The sequence below is a fragment of the Rhinatrema bivittatum genome, chromosome 10, assembly GCF_901001135.1.
Source record: "Rhinatrema bivittatum chromosome 10, aRhiBiv1.1, whole genome shotgun sequence".
Classification (NCBI taxonomy): domain Eukaryota; kingdom Metazoa; phylum Chordata; class Amphibia; order Gymnophiona; family Rhinatrematidae; genus Rhinatrema; species Rhinatrema bivittatum.
Window position 1 is genome coordinate 74,222,707 of NC_042624.1, and position 25,395 is coordinate 74,248,101.

Consider the following 25,395-nt stretch of genomic DNA (forward strand, 5'->3'; position numbering starts at 1 on the left):
AATGTCCTTTTTAATACTTGCATGGTGCCAAACCGAGGTACTTTCTGGAGTTCACAGGGTGTAATATGTACAAGCAACATATCGGGCTATCTCTCAAAGTTTTTTCTAATCAGGCTAGTAGTGCCCAGTACAATTGGGACAATTTCTGTATCTTTTCTGCCACAATTTCTTAGTCTCTGCATCGTTTGATTCTTGAGGATCTTCTCTCGCTGTTTCTAAACAGTCCACAAAATACTCATTTGGTACCGACACTTCTCTCAATGAAGCTGTTCTTTTGATTTTCTCCTTTACCACGATATCAGATTTTCTTGCATCAAGCTTTTTATCATTTGGAATAGGAATGCCCCAGCGGATCACAACTTCATTCTCTACAATTTTCTCATGGTTGTGATCCCAGAGCTTTTCTGCTACAGCGATGTGACAGTGTTTACATAGTTTCCAGTGGATGATCTGTGCCATCTTATTGTGCTTTTCTGTATACAGGCCTTCTGAAATCAGCACTTGACATCCAGTGACATGTATAACTGTTGCTAGTTCTATCAAATTTGCATTTATCTGTTTTAACCTTTTCTTTTCTATGCTGGCTGTAAACCATTGTATCCGTAATCCACTGTGCTGCAATTAACAATAGATTTAAGCTCATTGCTTTAGCCATTCCCAAGTCAAGTTTTGATCCAGGTAGGGTTTCTGAAGCTACTCTCTGAATATCCCACTATATTTGTATTTTTGTTAATTGGTTTTCCTAGTTTGCTGTTCGGAACCTTTAAACAGTTTTTGCTCTCGTTTTGCAAATTTCCCCTTAAGAACATAACATACTGGGTCAGACCAAGGGTCCATCAAGCCCAGCATCCTGTTTCCAACAGTGGCCAATCCAGGCCATAAGAACCTGGCAAGTACCCAAAAACTAAGTCTATTCCATTTTACAGTTGCTAGTAATAGCATTGGCTATTTTCTAAGTCAACTTAATTAATAGCAGGTAATGGACTTCTCCTCCAAGAACTTATCCAATCCTTTTTTAAACACAGCTATACTAACTGCACTAACCACATCCTCTGGCAACAAATTCCAGAGTTTAATTGTGCGTTGAGTAAAAAAGAACTTTCTCCGATTAGTTTTAAATGTGTCACATGCTAACTTCATGGAGTGCCCCCCTAGTCTTTCTATTATCCGAAAGAGTAAATAACCGATTCACATCTACCCATTCTAGACCTCTCATGATTTTAAACACCTCTATCATATCCCCCCTCAGTCGTCTCTTCTCCAAGCTGAAAAGTCCTAACCTCTTTAGTCTTTCCTCATAGGGGAGGTGTTCCATTCCCCTTATCATTTTGGTAGCCCTTCTCTGTACCTTCTCCATCGCAACTATATCTTTTTTGAGATGCGGTAGATTCTCACTCATTCCTTCCACTCGCCAAAATGATCATCAGATTGATTTTGGCTGTTTACTTTTGAACTTTAGCACTTTTTGAGTATTGGGATTGGTTGATGCTGCTGGGTATACTTGAAGGTTATGTATAATCTCTTTCTATAAACCCATACTGCCTTCACCTCTTGAAATGTACAATTTCAGCATATACCGATCCTTACAGATTACTTGATAGGCATGGAGAAGTTTTCTTGTTCTTATCAGGCCAGTTTACCATTCCAAACAATAGCAAGCAGAGTGCTGGAATTGCAAGGTGACTGATAGCTTGTATCTTATTTTGTGTTATTAAAGCATTGTTCAAAATCTGTTTCAATCTCCTATAGTATTATTTACTTGGCTTTTCTCCCAGTAACTTCTGCTTAACTGATTCATCTTTATCCATCCATAGATATTTATATACACCTTTCAGCTACAATCCTTAATCAGAAAGAGGTTTTCAGTTTTGCTTAATTTCTCTTTACAGATGGTCACCTTAGCACATTTGTCCAGACCAAATGTCATCCTGATATAATCTGAGAAGCTCTTCACTACTCCGAGTTGTTCTACTAAATGACAACAACAGGAGCTATAAAGGTACAAGTCATCTGCAAAAACAGTAGGTGCGATGTCTGTGGATCATTAATCTCCCTGGAATTAAGGCGAAATCCATAGCTCTAAGTGCCAGGTAAACGGTGCGGTATTTATCACAATTCCATGGGCACCCTTGCCCATCAGCAGTCCTCTTCCAATCCCTTCAGTCAACAGAAGTACTTGTTTAGCCTTTCATCTTCTCTCAATACCACCTCTTGCCTTCCTCCTTTCTCTGTAATACCTGAAATAAAAGTCTCGGCACTTTGCTTTACTTCTTTACCTAGCTTTCCTTCCATTCCCGCTTTTGCCATTCTGACTTCTTGCCCCATTTCAGCTTTAGCAGATATTCATTCGCATTGTATTTTTTGAATGCTAATCTTTTTGTCCTTTCCTTTTGAGCCACCTCTTTGTAAAACCATTTTTTCTTTTCCTTTTCTTTACTTTCCTGACAGAGATCTGTGGCCCCTTCCCATAGCTCCTTTTAATTTAGACCACTTTATTTACCTCTTTAAAGGTACCTCCACATTTTATTATTTTTTAAATTCAATACTTTGAGCTTTCTGGGACTCCTCTCTGGCGTGGCTATTATATACCAATACCATCTGATGATCACTGGTGCTCGAGTGGAAACCTACCCAGATCTCAGAGAGGCTCTCTCCATCATACATCCCAGGTCTAGTAATATCCCTCAGCTTGTGAATCCCATTACCATTTGTCTGAGGACAGCACCTTTAAAGGAGTCCAGGATATCTACTTCTAACCAAGGCTGCAGGTGGGATAGTCCAATCCACATCAGTTATGTTAAAATCTCCCACCAATACCACCTCCCCCTTCCTCCTTAATTCAACTCCATGCACCAGAGGGCCTGGGCTTGTGAAATTCTCCACTGACCCAATGAAGGGATAGCTCTTGAAAACTAGACATAAACAAGTGGCAACCAAAAGTCTACATTCCCCTGAACATTTTTCATACTTTGTTGTATCAATGCATCAGACTTGCATGCATTTAAATGAGGAGTTTTTGTTTTCAACCACTCATCAACACACATATTCTACACCTTTCAGGGCCAAAACTGTTTTATTCGGTATCAAAGCGTAATTATCCAAAAACAAAACTGAAATCCAACAACTGGATATGTCTCCATTTCCCCTGAGTCAATATTTGGTGGAGGAAGAATTTTAGGCAATTATAGCTATGAGTCTGTTGGAATAGGTCTCCACCTAGGTTTCCAATTTTGTACTCCTAGATTTGTCAATACTAGGCCATTCTTTTAAAAAATCTGTTCAAATTCTAAGTTCTTTGGGAGGTGTTGATGGCCCACAATCTTCATGTCATGCCGCAGATTTTTGACTGGACAGGTTAGGGCTCTTGTGGGGCCAATCCAGGACAATTACCTTTATGTTCCTTATACATTGCAATGCAGCTTTGGCTGTCTGCTTTAGGTCTATGCTAAAGGAGAATTCAGTCCCATTTTCAGGTCACTTGCAAGGGCAGCAGAAGACTTTTCCGTACTTTTCTCCATTCACTGTCCCTTCCATCCTGATGTCCCCAGAACACGATGCTGTCACAGCAGAAATGGTATCCTCTGGGTGAAGTGCTGTGCTTGCACCAAAACAGAACGCTTTGGATCTTTGGATTCAGGCCAAAAAGTTCTATTCGAGTTTCAGCAGACCATAGCATTTTTTGCCACATGGCTACAACATTGCCTGAATGTTCATTTGCTTACTTCAAACGTAAATCAAGTGAGCTTTCTTGAGTAATGGCTTCCTTCTTATCAGCCTACTATTCAGGCCAGATCACCTATGTGTTACTCCTCCTCTACCGTAACTGAAGCTGTGATATTAAAGGCATCATGCTAGTGATCAATTTTTTTCCATTTGTACAAGAATGGTCAACTTTCAAAGACTATTCTGAAGCATATTTTGGGATACTTATAGGGCGAATAAGAAATATATTAAAGCTTGCTTAAATTACAATGCAATGGATATCTTTTTCTTTCTGTGGGACAGAGCGGAAAAAAATTGTATTAACCAAATTAAGCGACTGACCTTCTGACTTCAGGGCAATGACAAAGTTGTAATTTGTACATTAGGGTTCTTATTTAGGAAGTCCTTTTCTTAAGATCAATGAATATGTCATGTAATGCTATATGCATGAGATATTCATGAGGACTATTTCTTGAAGTCTATAACTAAGAAAGGGGAAGGTACTGGGTTTATTGACTTGTCCTAAATTTATCATATATTATAGGTCTGTTTGTTTCCTCTGATTTTTATTGTTTATCTGCCCAGAATAGCAAGTAGCTGAATGACGAGGAATATACATTTTTAAATAAATACATTCGTACAGTGTTTGGGCTATTGTAGTCACATCACACTTTATTGGCCATAGAAGCCTGTAGCTCTTTCAAAGTTGCCAGTGGTCTCTTAGTTGCCTCCCAGATCAGTCTCTTCCTTGCTTGGTCCTCCATTTTGGAGCGACAGCCGGATCTAGGCAGGGTCTTCATGGTCCTCTACTATTAACATCTTCCACATCTTAATTGTCTTGTTCATTCTCAGAGGAATATTCAAGGGCTTTGCAGTTCTTTTATAACCATCCCCAGATCTGTGCCTTTCCACAATTTTGTCCTGGAGTTCTTTCGACAGCTCCTTGGTGCTCACAGTTGGATCTTTGTTTTGAAATGCATTGCCCACTAGAGGGGACCAATAAAAATGGCTAAATTTATCCTGGCATCATGTGGATGGTGAAATTTAAACTTACCTGTTAATTTCCTTTCTACCAGTCCCACCAGACCAGTGGGTTATGTCCCCTGCCAGTACACAGAGACTGAGGAAAAAAATGCTGAAAGCTGACTTCACTCCCCTATAGGGGTCTGGTGCTGCCTTCAGCTCTTCAGTATCCTAAGACAAGCTAAGACAACCAAAGGCAATTATTAGTTTTGGTTTCAAATCACCACTACAACCAAAATCCTGATGCAGCCAAAAAATATCACTCTATAGTCATTAACCAAGGAATAAGATAATCCCTACACTAAGGTCACAATCAGGCCAATTAGCTTCAGAGTGGGCAACAACATACTCACTGTTAGTTTTCTGAATTTGTCAGACAGAGCCCTTGATCACTGTGGTTTCCCTGGTTGGGTTCTGCTCTGTTCTAGTAGGACTAAATAAAAGAAAATTTAACAGTCAAGATTAAATTTCACCTTCCTTATTGTCCATGCCAGACCCATCCAGAAAAATGGTCTGAAACTAAGCTCCACTCAGACCAGGTGAGAAGAAGCTGTGATAGCTCTCAGGACTCCAGAGTCCAAGGCAAAGCCTCTCCTGGCTTGCACACCCATTGTGAGGTGTTTAGAGCAGAGATGCAATGGAGACAAGGGCACTACCCTGCCGTTATCCTTTGGAAAGAAAGGGTCTGACTAAGAGCAAGGACTCCTGCCCCCTCAACGAGGGGTTTGCTTACACTCTGGGGCCTTCAAACTGTTGCTGGAGCAGGCCAAAGTGATCATCTCCTTGTTCCTCCTGAAATCAATTCCTCAGAAACCACAGTGCTTTAACAGGACACATCAATAGACCAAAGACCTATCCGCAATTCATGAGGAACTGATCACCTGTAAATATCTCAAAAGGTAACCTACAACAGACTTCTGAATGGTCATCCCAGTGAGAAAAGCTTAAAACTAACAAAAATGAACAGCCCACCAAATGAGACCGACTTCAAAATACAAGACTCAAAGAGACTCCGCCCTACAAGATTTGGGAGAAAGAGATCAGATCTCTTCAAATTAATTAAAGGCTCCAAGTCGAGGAGACCTCCCAAGACAGAGAAATACTGAAGAGCCGAAGGCAGCATCAGACCCTTATATGGGGAATGAAGTGAGTTTTGAGCTTTTTTTTCCCTTTGTCTCCATCTGCTGGCAGGGGGACATAACCCACTTATCTGACCTAGTCTGGTATGGACACTATGAAATAGTACAATTCACTTGGTGTGTGCTTTTGAAGTTGGTTGTACCAGTGCTTAAAATATTTAGGATTGATACAGATGTATGGACAGCATCCAACCAAGCTATTCCATTGTTTATTTCATTTTCTAAGGAATATATTTTTTAGTAGGCAGCTGTGGTGTGAGGCGTGAATACACAGAACAAACACTGGCTAAACGCATTTTATTTCCAGGTTATAAGGCAACAAACTGAACATTCTGGAAGGGAATGCAGACTTTCTATAGCTGTTATATTGAGTTAGTCCAATAAAAAGCTATTGCCTACAACTTGCTTACTGACCTTTATTTCTGTTTCTCCTACTGAACATAACCACAATAATTCATCCTCTGTGATAAACAACTAATGACTTGCCTCGGACTTTATTATTAACTTTCAAATGCTTGCTTAGAAGTCAAGCATCTAAATCCCACTAACAATCAGCTATTGATATGTTGTTAAATTTTAAGACACCCCCAGTAGTGTCTTAAATGTCTAATTTTAGACAGCCGAGTAGGCAGTCCAGACAAGTGATTATATTTTAATGTCTAAAAGAGAATTTTAGAACACTGGACATCTGATGTAATTTATGCATCCTAAAGCATCCAAGTAGGACAATATTGTAAATTTGGAGTATTTTTATTACTTTAGTTCTTAATTTACATGCACTTTAGATTACAAAAACTTGTCCACTCAAATAGTGCAAAGTATATAAGTTTAAAAAATATATTTGAATTCCTCAAGTTTCTTATTTCCCACCCAGCTTCTGTTATGGCCATTTGATACTGTACATTTTGCATAATGTGCTCTTCTCATTTTACAACACTATTACTTTATTCGAGTCCCAACTAGTTTGTAGTATTTTGGGTTCCATATCACTTGATTCAGATCCAATTCCATTTACTCCAATGGAGAGTTGCTTGTGATATGAGGTGCACATTTATGTTGTCCAAATCCCTATTTACTTTAGGTTTCTTTTTTTTTTTTTTTTTTACTTGTTCTTTACATACTCGTATAATTTACACACATATTATGAAAGTTTGCAGCACTATTATTTGTTCGGAACTGTGGATGCTAATATGGATTGGAAGTGGTTTGTTCTTTGATTGGATTTTTCTTTCAATACAAATATCAAATTTGAGGAAATACATTTCTGTTGAAAGACCTAACAACCTTTTGGTGAGGCTCCATTTAAACTAAAAAACAAAAAAGTTAGATTGCTAAATTTGGAAACATAGCCGTGACCTTTGAAAATTCACTCCACTTTTTATAGATCTCACTTTGGATTTAGAAGCATGACTGCGTATCCTGGAAAATTTAGCAGTAACTTCTCTTATTCAAAATCACAGTTAGGATGGATCATCAAGGCACAAGTACATTACAAGAGGTGGACACTGTTGCCTTAGTCCTAATTTTGGAGCTTGAAGCAACTATTTTAGTCAGGAAAAGGTAAAAAGCCCTAGTTTACATTTTCTGGTTGGAAACGTGCGTCACGTTTGATTTTGAGCCTGGATCACGAGCCCCTTGTGATGGGGCTTATCAAGCTGCACTTCCTGAGATTCGCTCTGCTCTCTTCCGGAAATCTAGGTGCGGTGCTCTTACCTTGGTCTTTTGCTTTATCAGACAGAAGAACCTCTACCTCCCTGTATTCCCGGATGGCATCCAGTATGATTCTACCTTCCTTGTTAAACAGGAACAGCATTGGAATTGTGATGTCGTCCGTATTCTTTCCATCACCCGCCATTTGGAAAAGAGGAGCAGTGTCACTACTACTGCCCTCGTTGTCATCTGTCCATTAGAAATGGCATTAAGACGTTAGGTTGTAGCCTTATCAAAACTGTATTCTTATCACTGAAAGAGATCGTACCGTGTAGTAACCTTCCCACTTCCCTGAAATTTCACATCTTATACTTTGAAGGTTTTAGTAATTACAAACAAGTCAGTTAATCATTCATTCCTTACTTTTGTATGCTTGTTTTATTACACAAAATAAAGTCCCTTAATGTAATGCAGCTGAAAATCATAACATCCAATTTAAGTGAAGACAGGCATGCTCAAAAGAAAGAAACCACTTTTCTGTATTATGTAGATTTAGAGGTGTCACTTCACATGTCAATTAAGTTAACGATGCAGTGAAGTGCTACAGCTCAGGGAGAACCAATGCCATAAGCAGTTAGGGGTCTTTCTGTGTGACAGACAGGGGTACTACAAAATGGGGAAGTTGTGTACGTGTGAGACTCATTCATTACCCAAGCCACATGAGGAGGGAACTGATCTCCTAGCATGGAAGGAGTTACAGGCAATTTTAGACATGGAGAGCATTTTCAAAGGGCTATAAACAGGAGCTCAAAAGATTAAGGGGGCAGTTAGCAAAAGGTATTTCCATGGATAAATCACCGCTGGATATTCCCCCCCCCCCCCCCACCACATGGGAGGGGGCAAAATGCCAGCACTTGGAGTGGGCCCAGAAAAGCATATGTGGAGATTTCAGTTTGAAATCCCTGTACCTGCTTTACCTCACGTACTTTTCATAAGAACATAAGAAAATGCCATACTGGGTCAGACCAAGGGTCCATCAAGCCCAGCATCCTGGTAATCTGTTGTGGCACTGGCCCGCCAGGGGCTTTCCACAGGGAAATTCTGCAGGAAGTTTCCCTTTGAAAATTGGGTACAAAATATTTGTGGCCCTGCAAGCAGTTATTTGTAAAAATGACCATTTAAAAAGTAGAGAACTATAGGACACTATCCAGATTGGACTTTGAGTGCAGAGGTGTTTGCTTAGATGCATGGAAGAAAATTATGATCATAAAATGCTGCACAAATTATAAAGGGGCTGGCCCAATGGCCGTGCCATGTGCTGCTCTGCAAGAGCTCTTGGTTCAATTCCTGAGCCCTGTGCTGTACTCCCTGAACTGCCTAGGGCTGGGAAGGCTGCAGAGGCAGCCATTGAACAACAGTGACATCTAGTGCATCTACTGCAGACAGGTTCTTCGAGGGCCACTTGACTAGTTGGGTTTCTAGGATATCCCTAATGAATATGCATGAGACATCTGCATACAACTAGATGCAAATCTATCACATGCATATTCATTAGGAATATGCTGAAAACCCGAATAGTTGATGGCTCATGAGGACTGAATTGCCTGCCCCTGTTCTAGAGGGCACCGTGGTCTGTACTTCCTGGCCGAGGACTGTCACTGCATTAGCTGGCCTAGGTTAAAAGTCACAGGTATCTGGGAACGAAGGCTCGTGGTGTGCCACAGCCTCAATAGAGGCTGGCTCCAACTGAGCTGGAAGCTCAAAAAGAATCAAATGGACCTTCCAGACCCCATTCTCCTGATCTAACGCCCCCCGATTCTGATCAAGGACTTTGAGTTATTTAACCTGCTGTGAATTTGATCAACCCTATAAGTTTATGTCAGTTGCAATTGATTGTATTGTCCCTTGAGGCCACTCTTGGTAATAGGTGGTATACAAAATATCTATAAATAAATAAAGATCTCAATTCATTCATCCTTTCAACTCTGATGACCTCTGAACTACATTTCACAACCTGCTTAAAAAGTGCACTTTAAAAAAAAAAAAGTGATAATGTCCTATTTAGTCTTCATATAATAAAAAGATCTGTTTAGTTTGGAGAAGAGACAACTGAGGGGGGATATGATAGAGGTCTACAAAATCATGAAAGGACTTGAACAAGTTAATGTAAATCGGACTGGGGGGCACTCCATGAAGTTAGCAAATAGCTCATTTAAAACACATCGAAGAAAATTCTTTCACTCAGTGCATAGTTAATCTCTGGAATTCATTGTCAGAGGATGTGCTTACAGCAGTTAGTGTAACTGGGTTTAAAAAAAAGGTTTGGATAAGTTTCTGGAGGAAAAATCCATAAACTGCTATTAATTAATAAGCAATAGTAGCTTGAGATTTTTGAATGTTTGGGTACTTGCCAGGTACTTATGACTTGGCCTCTGTTGGAAACAGGATACTGGGCTTGATGGACCCTTGATCTGACCCAGCATGGCATATCTTATGTTCTAACTTCTATTTAGCCCTTAACCAGCTATTCAATTACTTAACTGCAACAGATATCACAAGAAAAAGCAGTACATTTAGAATAGCACAATCTAAACTGTGATATTCTGTTATAGTGGCATTCAATTTATCAATGTTGCATCCTGACTAAAAAACTGAAATGAAAATAAAGGTAAAATACTTCCAACATGAATCCTTTCATTTGCAATCAACTCTAACTTATTGGAACTAAAGAGCTAAGGACATTATCCTATTTACAAATTATAGAAATTAAAATTCAATTAAAGGTTTCCACATGTGAGCACTATCAAACCTTCGATAAAAAATAAAAGGTATTTACCAATAACAATGCCCCCAACTGCTCCAGCTTTCTGGATGTTTCGTGCCTTTTCAGCAAACATGCACTGGCCTCTCTGTATCAAGGCAATCCTTCCTTTTATTGTGCCAGGATTTGTGATCTCCGAGCATCCGTTGTATGGCTCCCCAACTGCCACAAATCCTCTGGCCTGTTTGAAATATAGCATTCAGTGATTACAGGCGCCATAAACCTCTAACCCTGTTCTTCCCCTCTGCATGTCACCCTTCAGACAGACTACCCTCAGCTTCTTACTAAACTGAAGATTATACACACCCCCACTAAATATTTGGACAGGTCCATTCCAAATTGTGCTGGGCCAGCAGTCAATACCACTCTGCCAAAAAACGGGTGAGAAACTATTTGGACAGCGCGAGGTGGCAGTTGCTGCTCTTTCTGCTGCTGGCTGGATAACTCAATCATTTCCTGCATGAATCGCAAACCGTCTTCAGCATCCAGGGAACTTGCTGCCTGCAAAGGAAAAGAAAGGATGAGCACAGGTTCTCTCTAGCAATATTTTATTTGGGATTTCCCCACCCCCCCTCTGGTTATTTCCTGGTTCCAAATGCTGGTCTTCATTTGAGATTGTAAGTTTCTGTAAAAGTCTGCAATGTAGTCAAACTTCCAATTGCAAATCTACACCCAAGATAAAAATGTGTTTGAGGGAAACAAAACATTTGATAATGATGAAAGGCTCAATTCAAACTTTAGTATTTGACTCCCTTAATTGGTTTCTTCACTGTAAAGGCCTAAACTGACCAGCCTTATTGGTTGGTTTGAGGTTTTCTGGAACTCTGAGCTGGTGTGTATCTGAATTTTGTAGCAAATTAGGCTTTAAATATTCAAAACTCAAAATAAAAAAATTCAGATGGGATAACAAGATATAAATATGCAGCACTCAAACGGAAAAGTCTAGAATCCTTCGCTCTAACATTCCACTTCAGAAGCCATTTATCTCACTGGGACCTTCCAAGCAGAATGAATGTTCAACCCAGCAGTTGTAAGCAATCAATAAGTTACACATGGGCACACCACAAGACAAATGCTACCACACACTCCAGCAGTAAAAAGCACCAGAACTTACAAAAATAAGCATAGAGGAGTACATTTTTAAAGTAGTGTGCTGATTTTAACACATACGTGCGTCGCTGCGCACATGTTATAAAACCTGATAGCTGCGAGCACACGCGTGCCCAATTTTGTATTGGCGTCATCATGTGCGCACGGGTACCCACTCGTGCGCACAGGTGGAGGGATTTAACACACGTGGCGACGCAATTGGGCCTTTGCCCAGTTCCCTATCCCCCTGCCTATCCTTCCTTTTACCCTCTCCTCCCTGACATCTAAACCCACCCTAACTATCCTATTTTTTTTTGTTTCAGAATTAACCCGCTCGACGGAGCAGGAGTAAATTCCGTGTGCCAGCTGGCTGCCGGCGTGCACTTCACCGGGTCAGCACCTAATGGCGCTGTGCCGGCCAGCCTCCGCCCCGCCCTTTTTCAAAACCCTGGGTCTTCCGTGTGTACCAGGAGATACACGTGTGATCGGTCCAATCTGAAAATGCGCTCGGCGTGCGCTTGGCCCAGCCATGCACGTATCTCCCGGGATTTCCGCATGCTGGGTTTTAAAAATGTATCCGAAAGCATATAATTTAAGAATCTTTTTTTCCTGTCAGTTTTGAAAATTTCATATAACTAAAATTGAAATGGATTTGTATACAATTAAACACAGGGAAGTCAATATTTTAAGGCATTTATCTGGATAATTGTTGAGGTGTCTGGATAAATGCCAAGTTTTGAATATAGTCAGTACTTATCTGGATAAATGTTAAAATCTATTTAGATAATCTTTTATATCTGGGACGCATTTCAGGATGAAGCAGTTTGCTGAATAACATTTGGCTAATCCGATTTTTTGGGTTAGCCTAGTAAGTTATTTGGGTAACTCAAGACATAACCAACAGCATAGTTTATGTTACCTGGGAACATGATAACTTTTGTGGTACAACCCCCCCAAAATAGTTACAAATAGTTGTAGGCCTACAGGCCTGAAATACTTTCCTCCCCCTGCACTAAATTGGTTAAATAAAATAATTAGGATGGCTCCTCCTAGCAATCCAACCTGACCCATCCAGTACACCCCAAAACCCTTACTACAAGCTACGAGCTCAGAACAATTGCTCAGCTCCCGAAGTGTCCAGTGTTGGATGTGTCGAGAGCTGGACAACTGTTCTGAACTTTCAGCTGGTAAGGAGGTACCAGGCAGGGCAGGAGGGGTTGGGTTGACAGGTGTGGGGAGTGGTGGCCTTCTGGAGGAAGACTTCCTAATTATTTTATTTGGCCAATTTAGGGGGAGGGTGACCGAGAAGGGAGGCCTTTTGAGCTCATAGGCCCACAACAATTTATTTCTAAATTTATCAATCACTTCTCCCACAAGGGCTACAGGGGGATTTGTAACTATTTTAGGGGAGTTTGGGTGGATTGGCTGCAAAAGGGGCCAACATTTGTTTGGGATGGAAGGGGGAAGGGGATTAGGCCAGCAAGCCCATTCGTTTTTTGTTCGCTTGGAATTGCTACTTAGCTGGCTGCATTCTTTGAAAATAGTCGATTAAAGTTAAAGTTATGCTGGTATATATATATAACTGAAGCCTAAACTGTCAATATTCAAACATAGCCAATTGGGTTTCAAAGTTATTTAGGGATATTCAGCAGGACATTTATCCCTCTGAACCTCAATGTTAGAATAAGAAATCAGTTTTGTGTGGTTTTGAAAATCAATTTCAGGAAGGACTTGCAATCTACCTGCGGGGCAGCAAGCTCATTTTGAACACCCCCACTGGTGCACACAAACGTGTATGCAAAGCAGTTGCACACTTTGCACCTGCACTGAGACGAGTACACAGCATGCCCAGCAATTTGAAAATGCAATCACCATGAATTCTTCCCTCCTCTGACCTCTCCCCACCACTTTTTTATGTAGGGTAAAAATATGCACGCTGCAAACGGGGGGGTGTCTTACATCTTTAATGTCACCATGACAATCACATTTCCTGCTAGTTCCTTTGCTTCTTTCCTTTGAAGGAAAGCTCAAGATTGTTCACGACTTCTACAAAAGTGGACTACTGAAATCAGTTTTTATTCTTCTGGTAAGCAATGTCAGACATATCCAGAGGGGCTACCTTCTTTCCACTCCTGACTGGAGTTTCTACTTTGCTTGATGTAATTTGAGGTTTTGTATTTGGGGAGGGGGGGGGAGGAGGGGCAGTGTTTAAGAAAAATCAATTAGCCTTTCATTTTAACTCTTATGAATAAGAAAGCTTGATGTATATCATCCATCATGAAAAAAGGGGTTTAATATCGCCACCTTATCTATGAACCTTGTGTCTATTCTCCATTCCCCTCCTGACCCCCGAGTTACCACAGGCAGAGTGGTCCAATCCAGCCACTGCCTTAGCAAATTATCACAAACCGAGGAGTGGTGCCAGCTGCTAACTCTATGCAGGGGACCTGTGAGAATCTGACTTCTCGGGCACCAAGCCCTCCACCAGCCACCTCCATCGAAGGAGCGTGAAGTGACTGCCCAGACCCCAAGCCTCATCTCCACAAAGGAGAGTGAGCAAAGCAGTCTAAAACCAACACAGCATAAATATTAATATTATATATTAGAAATGATTTTTAATTTGAGAATTAAAATTGTATATGTCTGAAGCTCTCTTATGTAGTCAATGTAAGACCTAAACCTAGTCACAAATACAAACATTTCAAATACCCATTAAATGCAATCTGTCAACACTATACAAGCACTGAACTGCACAGAAACAGGCGAGGCAAACACAATGGCCCTTACTTGGTTGGCATGCTGTACCAACTGGACTCTCCCATCTTTGAGGTGAATCAAACTAACTCCCATCTTCTTCAGTAGCTCCAAATGCTCAGGATTACTGGCCATGAAATCTCGAGCTCTCAACGGAGGCCTGAGTCCAGAACTCTCCTCTCTGTCAAAAGGCAGAAAGCAACAAGATTTCAATAAAATAGCTGCTGTAATGGACATTTTTAAACTTTTTTTTTGTTTAGGCAGTGCTCTAAAGCAGTTACACTAAAATATAACTTTGAATTGCCTATTTTTATAAACACAGCTGTTTAGACCCAACTCAATTTTGCATGCACCCCTACCCACAATCCAAATGGTAAGGATTTACACACATACTCTCAATCTTCCAAAGTATACACGTCAATCGACAAACTGAAAATTACAGCTGCTCTGCGTTTAAGTCCTGTGTGCACTTCGGACCATCCTGCAAAGTTTTCAAAAGACGGCATATGCTCACAGGTCCGCACTGAAAACCGTGGGCATGAGGTACAAGCATTCTTTAGCCCTGGCGGGCTGCCTGAAAATTGACCTCAAAGATCTGGAGGGTGGTGCACTTTCTGGAACATTATACAGGAAGTATGTAGATACCTTACAGTTTTCTACAACTGCAAAATCTTCAAACAGATCATGGATAGCTGCTTTGATGTAACTATTCAGTATTGTAGTACTGATACTGAAAGCAATTCTTATTCATATCCCGCACTCTAGATCCCAATGTAGCCACCAAGAAGCTTTACCAAATATGCTATTGTAGATTACAAATTGTACCTATGACAGAAATATGTGACACCACTGTCTGAATCCACCTTAACATAACTGGTGGATATCTTTTGCTGACCAATGGTTATTTCAGTTTGGATGAGTACAGTTCTTTGAAGATGTCAAAGAACAGAACCACAATTACCTGATCTCTCATCTATGAACCATGAAAAATAAAATGCTCTCACAAGACAAATTTGTAACGTATAACACTTGCTGATACACCACAACTGTTCATTTATTACTGTATGTTGCCAAATGGCCTGTGGCCAACAGTGCTGAACAGGAATCCTACTAGCTTTGTGCACATTACTTTCCATAGCATACTTCTTTCTGCATGATACTCCAATCAATGTTTTATACATTACTGGACACGTCAGCAAAGGAGAATGGACATCTGGTCACCAAGAAATCTACATTTAGTTAGCATCAGAACATTTTTTAGTCTGACATAACTACAATGAGATGGGAGAAAGTATCTTCTAGAAGCAGGGAGATTCTGGATTCTCTGCAAGAACTCTTCTGTAAGCTGGTTAATGGAACCCAGACGGGAGGGGGGCGATACTGGACCTGGTGCTTACCAATGGGGACAGTATTTCTGATGTTGCAGTGGATGATCATCTGGGATCCAGTGATCACCGGATGTTGTGGTACAATATTAGGATGCAAGAGTTGAAGGTTCATTCTAAGATGAGGGCCCTAGATTTCAGGAAAACTCTCTCAAAATGCAGGAGTACCTCAAGGAGTCATTAGATGGATGGAAAACTTTAGGGGAAGTAGAAGGGCAGTGGGCAAAACTAAAAGGAGATATCATAAGGGCAACTAATCTTTTTGTTAGGAATGTAAATAAAAGGAAGAGGAAAAAGACAGATATGATTTTCTAAAGAAGCAGCTGAAAAGGTAAGGGAGAAAAGGTTAGCATTCATAAACTATAAGAGATCGCAGAAAGAGGAAAATAAGAGAATATATCTGGAAAGATTAAGAGAAGCTGGGGAAGTAAGTAGGAATGCAAAAATTCAAATACAAGAAAAAATAGCAAATACGGTAAAACAGGGGGACAAGACTTTTTTTTTTTTTTTTTAAAGATATGCTTGTGATAGAACTCTTCTAAACACAAAGGAAAAGCAGGAGCTGGGGGTAATTATATCTGATTATCTTAAGGTGGCCAAACAGGTGGATAAAGCGATAATAAAAGCCAGAAAGATGCTTGGCTGCATAGGGAGAGGAAAGGTCAGCAGAAAAATGGAGGAGATATTGCCCTGTATAGGTCCCTGGTGAGAGCTCACTTGGAATACTGTGCATGATTCTGGAGACTGCACCTTCAAAAGGATATGAACAGGATGGAGTCGGTCCAGAGGATAGCTAGTAAACTGGTTCAGTGGTCTTCGTTCTAAAGCATATGGGGACAGACTTAAAGATCTAATCATGTATAAAACTCAAAGGAAAGGCGAGATATGATAGAGATATTCAAACTCCTCAAAGACTTTCATGCACAGGTGAGCCTTTTTCAAAGGAAAGGCGGCTCTAGGACAAGGGTTAATGCAATGAAGTTGAAATTCACACCTGGGCAATGTAAAGCCCACATTCAGCTGGATTGCTAAGCGACCTTGTACATATAATCAGAGCTATGATAGCTGCTACAAGGGCACCCATTTGCTTGGCTGATACAAGTGAACCTGAAACACAGTGGACAATAAGATTGGTATCTTTGGAAACGAAGTATAAACTACTAGCAGGCACTGAAAGTTCTACCAACCATGTTTTTATGGAATAATGCAAACCCCAGCATAAAACAGCAAACCTGCTTACCCGAGTTTACATTATTCCATAAAAACGTGTTTGGTAGAACTTTCAGTGCCTGCATTGTTATCAGAGATGATGATGCAACGAGCCATGTGATTCAGTCCCGGTGGACTCCCGGAGTTTTCTAGGAAAATCTAACAGTATACAAGAGGGTTTCCTCGCATGCCATCAGACCCACTACTCCTTAATTTACTGTATACTCAAGCAAGTCCCAACAGGGAGCAAGTGGGTTGTGTGACTTGTTGCACTTCTGTCATCATGGCACATCTGTTACAAGTTATCAAGTTTGCTTTCTCTGATAAGAAGATGCAATGAGCCACATGGATGGGACTCCCTAATTAAGGGTGATCTTCAAATTAAAAAAATAAATAAATAAACCAAGCACTAAATGCCAAAGCAATTGAGAAATACTTTAGTAAGGTACAACCTTAGCTGGCTCTGGGTGTTCTCCTTGGGTTTCTATGACAGCTCTGACATTACTGTACCAGAGAAGTGGGTACAGAGCCTTTCTTGCTAGATTTGAACCTCTCTAAGCAGCAGCAGAAGCCACACAAAGAGATGCCAGTGTGATGATCTGTCAGGGATATCTTCTGAAAGCACTTCGAGCATCTCTTGAGGCAGCTAGCTTGTTTCTTGACCACAGCAAGGGAATCAGATGATGTGAATGTATAGAATGGCCTCCCAGTGTTGGTGGCAGAAGCAAAAACAGTAACAAAATTTATGAAAGCATGTGTTAAGTCCCTGTATTGTGGGATAATTTTCCTCAAGTTGTGCGCTAAACGTGGGATTTGTTGACCTTTAGAAAGGTTTTAAAGACTGCCTTTTGGCTAATGAGGAAAATAAGTGAAGGTGTGGGGCCTATGTCTCTGCTGTTTCTCATAGTTGCCAATGTTTGGCTATATTATTTTAATGCTAGTCCTAATATCCTAAGAACTTGCCATCCTGGGTCCATCAAGACCAGTATTATCCTGTTTCTAAAAGTGGCCAATCCAGGTTACAAAGTACCTGGCAAGATCCCAAACAAATCAAACCCAAAACTGCTCAGTGAAAGGGATGCTTGAGAGAGTAGCACCAGGGGAAAAAAATCACCAAAAATACTAGTGGACTAAAATGGCTGTGGGGGCAATGCAGGAAGATATAGAAACTGATGTTCTCTGCAGGTCTGGCAGTGCACAGGAAACCCACAAACATACTGAAAAACTTTCTTAGCGAGCTCTGGAAGATGTCCTTCATGCCGGTACAAGTCATTTATGTGACCCAACTGTAAGGACTTGTTGCACCTGCTTGTCAACAAAGAAAAATGTGAAATGAAGGTTAAAATAATACGTTTATATATGTGTACACACACATATATATAAATATATATGATATATCTTACACCCTGGCAGCACTCTTAGGACAGTTCTTATCCACCACATTTTTCAAGGGCTCACGGATGCTCTGAGCATACATAGGGTCGTTCGGGAAGAGAATCTGGGTATTTGGGCATGACCAGTCAAAGTTATTGTCATCGATTTCTGTATATTCCGTGGTCTGAAAAGATTAATCAGAAATCAATTCAAAATGAATACAAGTGAATCCTACATTTATCAACAAAAATGTACAGTTAAATTCTGATGCACAAGCACTAACAAAAATATAATTTGAACAAAACAGGCCTGCAAGCGAGTTTCAAAGAAGTCTAACGGTGGTCAACACTAAACAGAAGAACTGGAGTGTGACTAACAGGTAGAGCTGCTTTTGATTTTCCTGTAGGGCACTGCCTAAGCAACTGACAGGGCATTCAGAATTAAATAAAATAAAAAGCAAAGATTACTATAATACAGCAGTTACTTGCTCATTAAAGAGGAAGTCAACTCCCATCGACTCAAAAGGAAAAGCTAATATATAATGCTATGCATTTGCGAAAAGGGAGAATACCTTTTACCCTAAAAGTTCTGTTCTCCGTGGACCGATTCCAGCTGCTGTCCTCCAACTCACTTCAGAGTTGCTGCTGGACCACAAAGCTCTCCAGCAGGCACGCATTTAAGGCCATTCAATATTCCTCGTATTTTTCGGTGGCAACTAGAATATTGCCGTGCAAAAAGGTTGCTGCCTGACCCCCTCCCCCTGCTGAAATTGGGAAATTGCTCCACAGGACCCCGTAAAAGAGGACATACAGAAAAGCCCCTGGCAGAAAAAGTGAGGAATTAAGAGTATTCTTTACAAACATAATGTTGAACTTTCAAGCGTGAGTAAAATGCAATAGTTACATACCACATTTTTTCTGGCAGGTTGATTTGCAGTAGAAAGCCACAGTGGTAAGAGATGAGCCTCAGTGGTAAAAATATAATCTTCAATATCAAAAATGAGATTGTCTTTCTCAGAAAACAGAAGATAAAGATACTTAAACATCTCAGCCAGGAAGAAAGAGTCCATTCTAGATAGAATTCCAGGAAAGGAAAGTTAATGAGACTGCATTAAAATTGTTAAAATACTGCAAAACTAGCATGTTTTAGTATATTTTAGATTTCCAGAGCAACACATTTTTGCATAATCTCTCACCAATATGATAATGAATGGATCAATCAGTATCCTTAAAACATTTGAGGAAAGAAGAACATAAGAGGTGCCATGCTGGGTCAGACCAATGGACCATCAAGCTCAGTAACCTGTCTCTGACAGTGACTAATCCGGCAGATCCAGTTCCTGTTGCTCACTCCAATGTAATCTCTATATCTTGTCCTCCAGAAACATGTTCAAACCTTTTTGAAAGCCAGCTATACTATTAAATTAGACCACATCTGTTGGCAACAATTCCACAGCTTGTGTGCTGATTGAAAAAATACTTTGCATAAGATTCACCATACTCGGGCAGACCAAAAAAGTTCATCAAGCCCAGAATCCTGTTTCCAACAGTGGTCAGTCCAGGTCACAAGTACCTGGTTGACAGAGTCCATGCTGCTTATCCCAGGGATAAGCAGTGGATTTCTTCAAGTCCACCTTAATTAATGGTTTATGAACTTTTCCTCCAGGACCTTGTCCAAACGTTTTTCTAAATCTAGCTACATTAACAGCTTCTACCATATCCTCCAGCAATAAATTCCAGAGTTTAATTATGCATTGAGTAAAAACATTTTTCCTATTTGTCTTGAATGTATCCCCCTAGTCACTTCATTTTGTGTTCCCTAGCCTTTGCACTCTTTGAAAGAGTAAACCGATTTGAATTTACCTGTTCCATTCCGCTCATCATTTATAGACCTCTATCATATCTCCCCCTCAGCTGTCTCTTCTCTAAGCTGAAGAGTCCTAATCTCATAGAGGAATCCTTTCATCATTTTGGCTGCCCTCTCTGGACCTTTTCTAGTTACGCTGTATCTTTTTTCAGATGCGGTGACCAGAACTGCACACAGCACACAAGGAGTGATACAGGGGCATTATGGTATTCTCTAATATTAGCTAGCATTCTGTTTGCTTTCTTGGCTGCTGCTGCACACTGAGCAGAGGATTTCAACGTATTATCCATGATGTATTTTACATCTACTACCTGCTAGTATCATAAACTACCCCCTGGTCATAGGATAAATAACAGTTCTCTATTGACTTGTTCCATACTGTGCACTTTTATAAACCTCTATCATATCCCCTTATCAGTCGCCGCCTCTCCAAGCTAAACACCCCCTAACCTGTTTAGTCCTTCTTCATAAGGGAGCCATTCCATCCCCTTTATACTTCGTTACCCTTCTCTGTATCTTTTATAGTTCTGCTGTATCTTGTTTGAGACAGGAAGAGCAGCACTGCAGAGAATACTCAAGCAATATAATAGAAAGGAACAGAGAACAAAAATGAGACTGAATAATTCCTAACATTTTATTTGCTTTTTCACTTCTGCTGTTCACTAAGCTGAGGATTTCCATGTATTGTCCACAATTAGGTCCATATTCAAAAGCCATTTAGACGGATAACATAATAGTTATCCGTCTAAATGGCTTACCTGGCTATATTTAGCCTTTATCTGTCTAAATTCTAGCCGGCTAATAAATTAGGAGGCTAGAATGAGCCAGATAAATTAGGGGTGGTCCAGGGCATAACTGGGAGGAGTTGAATTAGCTGGCTAAGATAACCAATTAACTCCAATATTCAGAACTAGCTGGATGATTTAGCCAGCTAAGACTGGTTGAGTCAAAGAGCTGTACTAAAGTTAGCTGGATAACTAATTAAGATAGCCGGCTATATTCAGTAGAGTGGCTGCAATATTGAATATGCCTCCAAAGTAAGTTTTATCCGGCTAACTTTGCTATCCAGATTGTGTCTCAATGACTCCAAGGTCCTTTTCCTGAGTGGTAACTCCCAATATGGAAGCCAGCATTGTGTACCTATAGGTGGCAATAATTAAAGAGTTTTTTTTTACTCAGGTAAACATTCAGAAGGAAACTCCACCAGCTTCCCGGAGAGTAGAAAACTGTAATTCACATATGATGTGCATCACTTTGCTTTTGCCCATATTATGTCATCTGCTACTTATATATTTTAGTTTAGTTTGTTAAAATTTCTTTACCGCTTTACCCAGAAAATGCTCTAAGCTGTTGACTAAATTTCTGTATAAAATGCCCACTTCCCCATTCTTACACGCTTCTCAGCTGCTCATGTTTTAACTACTTTGAATATTTTTTGTCATTTGTAAATGTGATCACCTCACGCATTGCTCCCTTTTCCAGATCATTAATAAATAAGTTACACAGGTCCTAGTAAAAATCTCTGGGGCACATCTTTCTCCACTGAAAAAAAAAACAACTGACCATTCAGTCCTACTCGGTTTCCCATCTTTTAACTGAATCTCAAAAGAGACTTCAGAGGTCATTTTCTAAAAAGAAAAAGGTACCAGGCAGCAGTCTCCACATTACATTCCAGCTGCAATAGGGGAAAAGTTCAAAAAATGTTCCAGGTTAGCAACCTGGCAGAAAACCACCACCAGACTTTTAGCAGATGCTTTGCAGAAAAGCAGAAGACTTGAAAAAGACATGACTGCAGAAAAAGACCATACGGCCTATCCAGTCTGCTCATCCACACAATCCCTGCCACTCCCTCAGAGATCCCCTGGGCTTGTCTCATGCTTTCTTGAATTCAGATACTGTCCTAGTCTCCACTACTTCCAGTGGAAGGCTGTTCCAAGCATTTACCGCCCTTTTTGTAAAGAAATATTTCTTTAGATTACTCCTCAGTCTGTCCCCTTTCACCCACGACCTAGTTTCAGAACCTCCTTTCCATTGAAAGAAGCCTGCAACCTATGCATTGATAACTTGGAGGTATTTAAATGCATCTTATATCTCCCCTTTCCCATCTTTCCCCTAAGATCTTTAACTCTGTCCCCATATGCTTTGTAATGAAGACCACTGACCATCCTCTGGACCGACACCATATGGTTTCTATCCTTTTGAAAATCAGTTACATCAAGAGCTATGAAAAGGAAAATTGGTTCTTACCTGCTAATTTTCATTCCTGTAGTACCACAGATCAGTCCAGACTCCTGGGTTTTGCCCACCTACCAGCAGATGGAGACAGATAAAGTTTCATTGACATTGTACATAATAACCCAGTGTGCCACCTGTAGTCCCTCAGTATTGACCTGTACCCAAGCCAAGATGACAACAACCATAAATTTCTAAGCAAGCTTTTAAGCAAACTTGCTCTCCTTCAACAAGCCGGAAGAAGTTGAAGTTGCCCAAAAAGACAATGGAAACTCATTTCCCAAATTTAACATACGCGATCAGCATTAAAAATCTCCAACTCCGCACTATATGCAAAGCAACAGTACGAGCGGGGGACTCTCCCCCCCCCAGTAAATAAGCAGGTCTCTGGACTGATCTGTGGTACTACAGGAACGAAAATTAGCAGGTAAGAACCAATTTTCCTTTCCCTATACGTACCCAGATCAGTCCAGACTCCTGGGATGTACCTAAGCTTCCTTTAACTTGAATGGGATGTGGAGAGTTCTGCTCATAGAACACTCTCACTAAAGCACATGGAAACTGGAGCCCAGCCATCCAAGCGATAATGTCTAGCAAAAGTGGGCAACAAATTCCCAGTAGCCACTCAGCAAATTTCACGTGGTGACATATGCTGTGACTCAGCCCAGGAAGTCGCCTGAGAACATGTCAAATGCACCCCTAAACCCTCCGGTAGCGGGTGCCCTTTAGAAATGAAAGACGACTATCATTTCCTTCAGCCAACGCACAATTGTAGCCTTAGACGACTTATTTCCCTTCTTTGGACCACTCCACAATACAAAGAGGTGATACGATTTATAAAGAGGTGATGCAATCTATAGAAATCATAAGTGACCTTTAGATACATCAATAAGGCATGCCTCCAATCTAAGAGCCTAAGCTCCCCTACATGAGGTGTAGAGAAATCCAAATCCATAAAAGCTGGAAGCTCTACTGTCTAAGATGGAACGCCGAGATTACCTCAGGCAGAAAAGAAGGCACCATGCATAAAGATAACCCCGAATCAGACATTTGTAGGAAGGGATCTTGACATGATAGCGCCTGGTGCGCCAAAATTCTCCTGGCTGAACAAAAAGTCACCAAGAAAACCACTTTAAGAGTCAAGTCCTTAACTGTAGTTCTCTTTGAATCACTAAACTGAGCCTCACACAATCCTCTAAGGACTAGATTCAGATTCCAAGATGGACAAATGTTCCACACCTGAGAACTTAAGTTCTTAGCTCCCTGAAGGAACCATATAACATCCAGATGTGCAGACAGAGGATACTCTTGCACCTTACCCAGGAGATAACCCAATGTCGTTACCTGGACACTCAGAGAGTTAAAGGCCAGTTTCTTGACCAGAATCTTTCTGTAGGAAAGTCAAAATATATGACACTGTACCTAAACCAACTGAAGCTGCACTCTGTGAACTGCAGACCAGGATTCAAAGATCTTCCAAATTCACACATACGTTAAGGATGTAGAAGGTGGAAGTAACTGCTTTGGAATATCCCCTCCATCTCAGTTGTCTCCTCTCAGAAGCAAAACCACGAAACAGAAGTGAGCCGCCTGACCCAAAAATATTGGGCCCTGGTGGAAAACAGTTGACCGATGTCCAAACTTCAGGGGATCATCTATGGCCATATTGATCTGGGAAGCATGGTCGATGTGGCCTCTCTGGCGCTACCAGGATCAAGTTGCCTGGATGTTTCTCTATCTGCCGTAATCCCTTGTCCACCAGAGGCCATGGGAGGGAAGACAAAGAAGAATCCTCGAGTCCACGGCAGCACCAGAGCTCAGATTCCTTTGTACCATGTTCTGTTCAGGGGCTGTAAAACCACAACATCTTGGTATTCCCTTTGGTCAGGTTATCCCCTTCTTCCATGAATGAGACACATTGCTGCCTCCGACAGCTCCCATTTTCCTGAGGTCTAACTTTCTCCGATAGCTAAAATCCGCCTGAACATTGTTCACTCCGGCAAAGTGAAATGCTGCCAGCTATTCCAAGTGCTGTTCTGCCCAGAGAATCAACTCCCATGCCTCTCGAATCACTGCCTGATTCTTGATTCCGCCTTGTCAGTTGACATAGTCCACCATCATCACATTGTCCGATAGGATCTGTACTGGATGGCCGCGTAACCTTGGCTGACAGGCAAGCAACGTGAAATGCACCGCTCGTCTCTAACCAATTGATAGGCTATGACGCCTCCTGTTTCAACCACTGGCCCTGCGCTGACTGATCTTGCTACACCACCCTCCATTCAGAACGGTGTGCTTCGGAGGTGACTATTATCCAATTTGGAATCTCCAATTCCGCACCACGCTTGAGATTGGTGCAAGTAAGCACCACAAAAGACTGTCTCTGGCTTCCCCCTCTTACGGAAGAGGAAGATGAAACTCTTCCAATAACTGATTCCAGCGGGAGAAGAGCCCCTGCAGAGGCCGCATATGTGCAAACGTCCAATGCATTAATTCCAATGTTGATGCCATAAATAATCCCAGACCCTGGGCACCAAAAGCTCTAGCAGAAGCCTAATCTGACTCTGCAGTTTCAGAAATCTCTCTCCGTGAGAAACACTCTCTCCTCTAGTATGTTGAATGAGGTCCCAGATACTCCAGAGTTTGCAAGAGGACTAAATGGCTTGCTGTTAGGTTCACCACCCATCCTACAGACTTCAAGCGCACTGGTACCTTCTGTACTGATTGTCGACAGAGGTTATTTGATTTTGCATGAATAAGCCAGTCATCCAGGCTGCAATGCGGCTGCTCCCACCACCATCACCTTGGTGAAAGCATGTGGAGCCGTTGCCAGCCGAAGGGAAGGGCTCGAAACCAAACATTGTCGCTTAGGACCATGAACCTCAGGAATCTCTGGTACTCCGGCCTGTTGGTTATGTAGATATGCCTCTATCAAGGCAAGAGATACCAAGAACATGACAGACCTCAGAGTTGGATCTCAGAGTTTCCATACGTAAATGAGGAACCTTGAGAGTTGCATTTACCTTTTTTAAATCCAATATCTCTTGAACTGGATAAAGGGAGGGAAAGAAACAGAATGCTTAACTTAAAACTGATCTCCGGCCACATTAAGCGTGTTCAGGGCCTGCGCCAACAGACTCAGCAAGACATC

The 25,395-nt window shown here is 41.1% G+C and overlaps 1 protein-coding gene across 1 annotated transcript in view; it reads right to left on the bottom strand.

Moving 5' to 3' along the window:
* EDEM3 (ER degradation enhancing alpha-mannosidase like protein 3) overlaps positions 1–25,395 on the bottom strand; it is a 93,800-nt gene that overhangs the window by 16,658 nt on the left and 51,747 nt on the right. The window contains exons 14-19 of the mRNA XM_029617611.1: positions 19,054–19,216; positions 18,176–18,330; positions 14,212–14,359; positions 10,642–10,836; positions 10,351–10,516; positions 7,578–7,763 (exon numbers count right to left, since the gene is read on the bottom strand). Coding sequence (XP_029473471.1) covers positions 7,578–7,763; positions 10,351–10,516; positions 10,642–10,836; positions 14,212–14,359; positions 18,176–18,330; positions 19,054–19,216 — 1,013 coding nt within the window. The remainder of the gene's footprint in view (positions 1–7,577; positions 7,764–10,350; positions 10,517–10,641; positions 10,837–14,211; positions 14,360–18,175; positions 18,331–19,053; positions 19,217–25,395) is intronic.